Here is a 9,500-nt window from a genome sequence, read left to right on the forward strand (position 1 = left end):
CATGACACTCTGAAATGTACTTCCTCTTCCTGTCACATGACACTCTGAAATGTACTTCCTCTTCCTGTCACATGACCATAGAGTTATAATATATCTAGAGGGCGTTATAATATATCTATTAAAGTGCTCAGTGGCGTTTTGAAGCACCCGGAAGTAAGAAATATTGGTTCCATGGAACCAATATGGATCCATTCTATTGGTTCCATGGGTCGTGACGCATCGTGAGCATGCGCACAAACGGGAGATGCACGCGCAGTAGCATTTTAAGTGCATTCTTTACTAAAGAACTGGAGAGACACCTTAATTAGATAGATATGTGTGGTGGTGCGCTCTCTCTCTCTTACTATTAAAGCAAGCTCTCTCTACCCGAGAGAGAGAGAGAGAGAGAGAGAGAGAGAGAGAGAGAGAGAGAGTGGCCGTCATACCTCACGTGAAAGAACGTATCGATACATTACTAACAGACTAGAGTATTTTAACAAGACAGTCGTCTGCATCTATTTAGAAACTTTGAGAGCGAGTCTGTTATATAGGTTCATAATTATTATTAGGGTTAGGGACAGCATATTTTAACGGATGCACAAGACGGCCAAAGCTATCATAAGATAGATTACATTCTGGAAACAGCCAATGGAGACGGTCGGGGGCGCGGTTTGGATTCCAGCGGCTATCAGGGGGGCGGGGTTTGCCAACCAGTATAATGAGCATTAGTGAGGACCAATCATATGAAGATAAAATATAATATTATAATGAGCATTAGTGATGACCAATCATATGAAGATAAAATATAATATTATAATGAGCATTAGTGATGACCAATCATATGAAGATATAATATAATATTATAATGAGCATTAGTGAGGACCAATCATATGAAGATAAAATATAATATTATAATGAGCATTAGTGATGACCAATCATATGAAGATATAATATAATATTATAATGAGCATTAGTGATGACCAATCATATGAAGATATAATATAATATTATAATGAGCATTAGTGAGGACCAATCATATGAAGATATTAGGGGTGTGCCGATATATCGTCCCGCGCGATATATCGCGATACGTTTTCGTGACGATATGTATCGTTTTGGGAAAAATATATATATATATTTTTTTTACAATAATAATAATCAGGCATGCAAACAGCCCCGAGGTGAAAAGGGTGAAAACATGTTGTTTTTTTTCGGGTCAGGTGTCACGCTATTGCCCTATTTGGATTCAAAACGGCTATTGTAGCTGAAAAGCTACAAGTTTGCGTCTGAATAATGCAAAAACAGAATTATTTGTTTGCATTTTTTCTCCCCCATATATTTTCATAATAAAAAAGTGCGTATCGTATCGTATCGAAATCGTATCGAAGTTGTGAGCCAAATATCGTATCGTATCGTTTGGTGAAATTAGTGTATCGGCACACCCCTATAAGATATAATATAATATTATAATGAGCATTAGTGAGGACCAATCATATGAAGATAAAATATATTATAATGAGCATTAGTGAGGACCAATCATATGAAGATAAAATATAATATTATAATGAGCATTAGTGAGGATCAATCATATGAAGATATAATATAATATTATAATGATAGATAGATAGATAGATAGATAGATATATACTTTATTGATCCCGAAGGAAATTTGTTATGAGCATTAGTGAGGACCAATCATATGAAGATAAAATATAATATTATAATGAGCATTAGTGATGACCAATCATATGAAGATATAATATAATATTATAATGAGCATTAGTGAGGACCAATCATATGAAGATAAAATATAATATTATAATGAGCATTAGTGATGACCAATCATATGAAGATAAAATATAATATTATAATGAGCATTAGTGAGGACCAATCATATGAAGATAAAATATAATATTATAATGAGCATTAGTGATGACCAATCATATGAAGATAAGATATAATATTATAATGAGCATTAGTGAGGACCAATCATATGAAGAAAGTATTACTCTGTTACAAGTTAAAGGCCTGTATTAATAATTTACTTGAGTAAAAGTAAAAAAGTATTATCTTTACAATATACTTAGTAAAAATACTCATAATCCAGAACGTACCATTTAATATCATGTTATATTATATACTTTAGAGTTTTTTTTATACTTTGGCTTTTTGAAAATAGCAGATCTACAAGCTCTCTAGCTCTTTCCTGTTCTCTGATTGGCTGCTTCCAGACGCAGCGTGGCAGATGGACCGACGAGTCAGCGACCTCTGGCCTTTGAGTGGCATGGCAGACAGCCAATCACCATGGAAGAGCTCAGGTAGGGCCCGCCCCCTCTGTCGTCTCTCATTCACTTCCTGTGTGTTGTAGTTTATAATTAATTAACTGGGGACCCCCCAACATAATCATATTTGAACTGGGGACCCCCCAAATAATCATATTTGAACTGGGGACCCCCCAAATAATCATATGTGAACTGGGGACCCCCCAAATAATCATATGTGAACTGGGGACCCCCCAACATAATCATATGTGAACAGGGGACCCCCTAACATAATCATATGTGAACAGGGGACCCCCCAAATAATCATATGTGAACAGGGGACCCCCCAACATAATCATATTTGAACTGGGGACCCCCCAACATAATCATATGTGAACTGGGGACCCCCCAACATAATCATATGTGAACTGGGGACCCCCCAACATAATCATATGTGAACTGGGGACCCCCCAACATAATCATATTTGAACTGGGGACCCCCCAAATAATCATATGTGAACTGGGGACCCCCCAAATAATCAGATTTGAACAGGGGACCCCCCAAAATAATCATATGTGAACTGGGGACCCCCCAAACATAATCATATATATTAATTTTTTGTCCATTTTGGTCTTTTCCGTTCTGTTTCTTCATCTGTATGACATGTCTATTAGTGTTTAAACTGTAATGGATGTGTATATTCCACATTGATGTTAATTTTATCCTATGAATGTACAAATATTCCCGGAGAATGCCACTTCTCAAGCCCCTGGAGGGTTTTTAGGCATTCTCCTTCACATTTTTACAGAATCTTTGTGTATCATTTTTAAATGTTCTTGTAAGTGATAATAAACAAACAAACAAACAAACAAACAAACAAACAATATGTGAACTGGGGACCCCCCAACATAATCATATGTGAACTGGGGACCCCCAACATAATCATATGTGAACTGGGGACCCCCAACATAATCATATGTGAACTGGGGACCCCCACCCTGACAGGTACTTGTAGAAGTTGAGGTGTTACATTTAGTTTGACTCAAATTCAAATAAATATTAAGAAAATAGCTGATCTACATTACAGACCTGTAAGGGTACATTTGGTTCCTAATAAGTATCAATCTTTTAACCCGAGGACCCCCTGGAACCCCTCCCCCAAGGACCCCTGGGGTCCCCGGACCCCACTTTGAGAACCACAGAAGTAAACATCTCTAATTCAGTTGTTTGAAAGATAAACTATGTGTCCAGAATGACTGAAACATAAGTTGAAATAATATCTAAACATTAAACAGGAATATACCCTAGGTGGGGTTGGTGAAAGGGCCTTTCTGTGTGGAGTTTGCATGTTCTCCCTGTGTCTCCTAGGGTAGGAACCCTCACAAAAACATGCAGTAATCCTGGTTTCTATACTGCCTCCCCCTGGTCAGCCGGGGCGCCTGATGGAGGGGAAAGGAACTGGTTGGAATAACGTGTTCCTTCCATACGCTAAGTCCTACCGGGGAAACTCCCCCTGTCAGGTGATAAGAAGCTACGTCCTACCGGGGAAACTCCCCCCTGTCAAGTGATAAGAAGCTACGTCCTACCGGGGAAACTCCCCCCTGTCAGGTGATAAGAACCTACGTCCTACCGGGGAAACTCCCCCCTGTCAAGTGATAAGAAGCTACGTCCTACCGGGGAAACTCCCCCCTGTCAAGTGATAAGAAGCTACGTCCTACCGGGGAAACTCCCCCCTGTCAGGTGATAAGAAGCTACGTCCTACCGGGGAAACTCCCCCCTGTCAGGTGATAAGAAGCTACGTCCTACCGGGGAAACTCCCCCCTGTCAAGTGATAAGAAGCTACGTCCTACCGGGGAAACTCCCCCCTGTCAGGTGATAAGAACCTACGTCCTACCGGGAAACTCCCCCCTGTCAGGTGATAAGAAGCTACGTCCTACCGGGGAAACTCCCCCCTGTCAGGTGATAAGAAGCTACGTCCTACCAGGGAAACTCCCCCCTGTCAGGTGATAAGAAGCCAAGTCCTACCGGGGAAACTCCCCCCTGTCAGGTTATAAGAAGCTACGTCCTACCGGGGAAACTCCCCCCTGTCAGGTGATAAGAAGATACGTCCTACCGGGGAAACTCCCCCATGTCAGGTGATAAGAAGCTACGTCCTACCGGGGAAACTCCCCCCTGTCAGGTGATAAGAAGCTACGTCCTACCGGGGAAACTCCCCCCTGTCAAGTGATAAGAAGCTACGTCCTACCGGGGAAACTCCCCCCTGTCAGGTGATAAGAACCTACGTCCTACCGGGAAACTCCCCCCTGTCAGGTGATAAGAAGCTACGTCCTACCGGGGAAACTCCCCCCTGTCAGGTGATAAGAACCTACGTCCTACCGGGAAACTCCCCCCTGTCAGGTGATAAGAAGCTACGTCCTACCGGGGAAACTCCCCCCTGTCAGGTGATAAGAAGATACGTCCTACCGGGGAAACTCCCCCATGTCAGGTGATAAGAAGCTACGTCCTACCGGGGAAACTCCCCCCTGTCAGGTGATAAGAACCTACGTCCTACCGGGGAAACTCCTCCCTGTCATGTGATAAGAAGCTACGTCCTACCAGGGAAACTCCCCCCTGTCAGGTGATAAGAAGCTATGTCCTACCAGGGAAACTCCCCCCTGTCAGGTGATAAGAAGCTACCTCCTACCGGGGAAACTCCCCCCTGTCAGGTGATAAGAAGCTACGTCCTACCGGGGAAACTCCCCCCTGTCAGGTGATAAGAAGCTACGTCCTACCGGGGAAACTCCCCCCTGTCAGGTGATAAGAGGCTACGTCCTACCGGGGAAACTCCCCCCTGTCAGGTGATAAGAAGCTACGTCCTACCGGGGAAACTCCCCCCTGTCAGGTGATAAGAAGCTACGTCCTACCAGGGAAACTCCCCCCTGTCAGGTGATAAGAAGCTACGTCCTACCGGGGAAACTCCCCACCTGTCAGGTGATAAGAAGCTACGTCCTACCAGGGAAACTCCCCCCTGTCAGGTGATAAGAAGCTACGTCCTACCGGGGAAACTCCCCCCTGTCAGGTGATAAGAAGCTACGTCCTACCAGGGAAACTCCCCCGTCAGGTGATAAGAAGCTCAGTTGGCTAACGGCTCTCATGCATTGAAGGAGGCATGAGCTCGGCTCTGGGCTCCCTAGGCTGACCGGGGGAGTGTAGCGCCCAGGATCACTTAGATAATTGACACCGGATGAAAAGGTTGCAAAATCGTGGGATATTTAAAAAAAAAACTAAAACAGGAATATAGACAGACAGCAGTGACTGTCAATACATTTGTGACACTGTGACACACACTCATTAATGAATGAATGAATGAATTACATTTCATTCATATTAAATTCAAATTAATGTCAGGTGTAAATTTATTTTATGTGTATTTTAAGTGTATGTAACACACAGTGTATGTAACACACAGTGACAACAATACATTTACAGCATTAACACAGACACTGACTCTCTCTCTCTCTCTCTCTCTCTCTCTCTCTCTCTCTCTCTCTCTCTCTCTCTCTCTCTCTCTCTCTCTCTCTCTCTCTCTCTCTCTCTCTCTCTCTCTCTCTCTCTTCGCAGCGCTGAGCCTGTTGCCACGGAAACAGCGAATGGGAGACTCGCAGAGGTTGGTTGATGGTGGCGGGCGCAGCTTATCTCAACTGGAGGGGTGTGGCTTGAATACATCATCATCACCTCTCTCTCTCTTTTTTTTTCAGGGACGTCTTTCTGAACCAATCAGACACGGACTCCGCCTACCCGGCGCCTCACAGCCAGTCACAGTGCACCCTTGCCCCCAAGCCCCTCCCGCTCCCCCTCCCACCATTCAAGCCCCTCCCTCCCCAGAGGGACGCCGGGGGCAAGAGGCGTGGCTTGGTGACATCATCACCAGTGGGCGGGTCTCTGGAGAAGAGCTCCAGTTTAGGAGAGCTGAGAGGAGGGGAGGCGGGGCTTAGTCCCTTAGCTCCTCCCCTCCTGTCCTCCTCATATTCCACACAGGTGAGAATTCAAATTATCATTTAATTTTACCATCATTTTACACTTCAAATGTATTGAAATAGTAATCTAGGATCATAGGTAAACCTATAAGAACCTATCATCAGTCTGAACAGTAGAACATTTAATAGTAATATAATAATAATATAATAGTAATCTACGATTATAGGTAAACCTATAAGAACATTACATTACAGTCATTTAGCAGACACTTTTATCCAAAGTGACTTACAGTAAGTGCATTCAACATAGGTAGGGAACTAAACTACTAATCACCAGAAGTCTGAAGTGCATTCTCTTCTAAAACAAGCAACCAAGAGCATACCTAGCGCTAAGGTAAAAGTGCAATATATCAGATTCCTACTTTCATAAACAGATGAGACAAAATATGAAAATCAAATGAGCATGAGCTAAAATAAATAAGTGTATCGAATAGACAAGATCCAATAAAATAAAACAAGCGTTCGTACAACTAGTTAACAAGTATGCAAGGCGAAGATAACCTATCATCAGTCTGAACAGTAGAATATCAATAATTATGATCTGTACACTATAGGATGCCAGGTTAACACTGACCTGGCATCTGTCTACGTAGCATGTTATCTAAATTACATTTTTTTTTTTTTCTTACATTTTCATCCCACGATTTTGTAACCCTATTTTTTACACCCAGTGCCAATTGTCTATGTAATCCTGGGCACTACCTTCCCTCTGCCAACCTAGGGAGGCCAGGGCCGAGCTCATGCCTCCTTCAATGCATGAGAGCCAACTGACCTTCTTGTCACCTGACAGGGGGGAGTTTCCCTGGTTGGACGTAGCGCGTGGAAGGAACACGTTATTCCAACCAGTTCCCTTCCCCTCCATCAGGCGCCCTGGCTGACCAGGGGGAGGCAGTATAGTGACCAGGATTACTGCATGTTTGTGTGAGGGTATTAACTACCCTAGGAGACACAGGGAGAACATGCAAACTCCACACAGAAAGGCCCTTTCACCAACCCCACCTAGGGTATGGGCGCTGATGACGCGGAGGAGAGAACACGCCCCCAGCGCCCACAGCGTCCCCTGCGGGAATCGAACCCAGGACCTTCTAGCTGTGAGGCGACAGCACTACCGACTGCGCCACTGTGCCCCCTAAATGACATTTTAACCTCTGTGGCTCTTTAGCCCCTCCCTAGTGGCTCCCTGTAGTTTTACCAAATATATATGGAAATTAATTATGTTTATTTTCTTCACATCTTAATTCTAATCTATCGTTGCAGTAGGAATGACATACATGACACAATCATACATTCTTACGTTCTACAATATTGTGTAAAATAAATTAAAAGTTTCAACATTTCTGTCAACTAAAATGAGCCTCACAGCCTGTGAAACATGTTGGTGAAGCACCAGCCAGGTGACTCACCATGACACTATGGATTATATATATATATTATATATTTATATATATATATTATAAATAAGCACCAGCCAGGTGACTCACCATGACACTATGGATTCCAAATGCAAAAAACATAGACAACTGAGGATTTTTTTGGTAATTTTAGTCATTTTGATAGGCTAATATACACTTAGAACCTAGAATAGAATAGCATACCTATAGGCTAATATACACTTAGAACCTAGAATAGAATAGCATACCTATAGGCTAATATACACTTAGAACCTAGAATAGAATAGCATACCTATAGGCTAATGTACACTTAGAACCTAGAATAGAATAGCATACCTATAGGCTAATATACACTTAGAACCTAGAATAGAATAGCATACCTATAGGCTAATGTACACTTAGAACCTAGAATAGAATAGCATACCTATAGGCTAATATACACTTAGAACCTAGAATAGAATAGCATACCTATAGGCTAATGTACACTTAGAACCTAGAATAGAATAGCATACCTATAGGCTAATGTACACTTAGAACCTAGAATAGAATAGCATACCTAGAATGAGGTTTATTGTCAGATCACAGGTTTACAAAGTTAAAAAGTGGGTGAAATTCGCTTTCGTACATCGTTCCCATCGTAACGTTATTTCCATAGAAAGAAGAGGGGGAGGAAGAAGAGGGGGGGGGAGGGAGATCAAACAAGAGAACAAAAAGAACCAAACAAGTTATCTACACATTTACACTAGTACCTGAGATATTTTTTATAAACTTAATAGCCCGGGTTGCCTTCATTATGAGGCTGAAATATGTTTGCGGCTCCAGACACATGTTGTGTTTAGTTTTTGGTCCAAAAAGGCTCTTTTGACATTTAAGGTGCTGATAATCCTACAAGGTCTATGAATACAAAGAGGGATTGATTACTAATGGATTACTTTATGTTACAGGCCATCTACACCGCCTCCCCTCCTCCCCATGGCCACGCCCCCTCCTCTCCTCCAGACCCCGCCCACTCCTCTCCTCCTGACGATGGCCACGCCCCTGACTCCTCTTCCTCCTCCTCCAATCCGGACGAGGACAGAAGGCGAGAGGCGGAGCGAGAGGAGAGAGAGGGAGGAGCCCAGAGAAAACACGCCTCCTCACTCAACAGGATGTTCAAGAAGAGGAAATGAAACATGGATGTTTACATGGTCGCCATCACATGTAAACATATCCATCACATACATCAGCTATTTGAAAATAGCAGATCTACAAGCTCACAACGACGCGTTGTGAGCTATGTTTATTTTCAACATAATCTTGACCAAAAAAATGACATTTTAACAACACAAAGCTTGTATGAGGGGGGTCCCTGGCACACATATTTTGAGATGGGGGTCCGCGGCCAATTTAGTGCATAATCATTTGGGGGTCCTTGATATGAAAATGTTTGAGAACTACTGGTTTAAACAACATTTAGGATGGAAAGCCCAAATAAGGAACTACACTTTAGAAACAAGACTAGAAATAAGCCCAAAGTCGCTTATAATAAGCAGACATGGCAACACTGACCCTATATATACTAATATACCTAATATACTGCCCATTATATATATTTATATATATATATATATGTATATATATGTATATATATATATATATATATATATATATATATATACATATATATATATATATATATATACACACATATTTTTATGTTTTTTGAAAATTAACTCCATCATTAAGTGTGTCGCACTAAAGTAGTGAAAATAGCAGATCTACAAGCTCACAACGTGTCACATATTTTCACAATTTTAAAATGTAATTTTTGTTATTTGTGTGTGTGTGTGTGTGTGTGTGTGTGTGTGTGTGT

General features: G+C 42.1%; 1 protein-coding gene across 1 annotated transcript in view; it reads left to right on the top strand.

Moving 5' to 3' along the window:
* LOC308081062 (stromal interaction molecule 1-like) overlaps positions 1-9,194 on the top strand; it is a gene marked incomplete at its 5' end in the record, with an annotated part of 43,612 nt that extends 34,418 nt beyond the window's left edge. Inside the window, 4 exons of the mRNA XM_080457464.1 lie at positions 2,211-2,297; positions 5,842-5,887; positions 5,979-6,258; positions 8,593-9,194. Coding sequence (XP_080313590.1) covers positions 2,211-2,297; positions 5,842-5,887; positions 5,979-6,258; positions 8,593-8,817 — 638 coding nt within the window. The 3' untranslated portion in view covers positions 8,818-9,194. The remainder of the gene's footprint in view (positions 1-2,210; positions 2,298-5,841; positions 5,888-5,978; positions 6,259-8,592) is intronic.
* Positions 9,195-9,500: the final 306 nt, after the last annotated feature.

The sequence above is a fragment of the Gymnoscopelus braueri genome (assembly GCF_963280865.1).
Source record: "Gymnoscopelus braueri genome assembly, contig: SCAFFOLD_253, whole genome shotgun sequence".
Classification (NCBI taxonomy): domain Eukaryota; kingdom Metazoa; phylum Chordata; class Actinopteri; order Myctophiformes; family Myctophidae; genus Gymnoscopelus; species Gymnoscopelus braueri.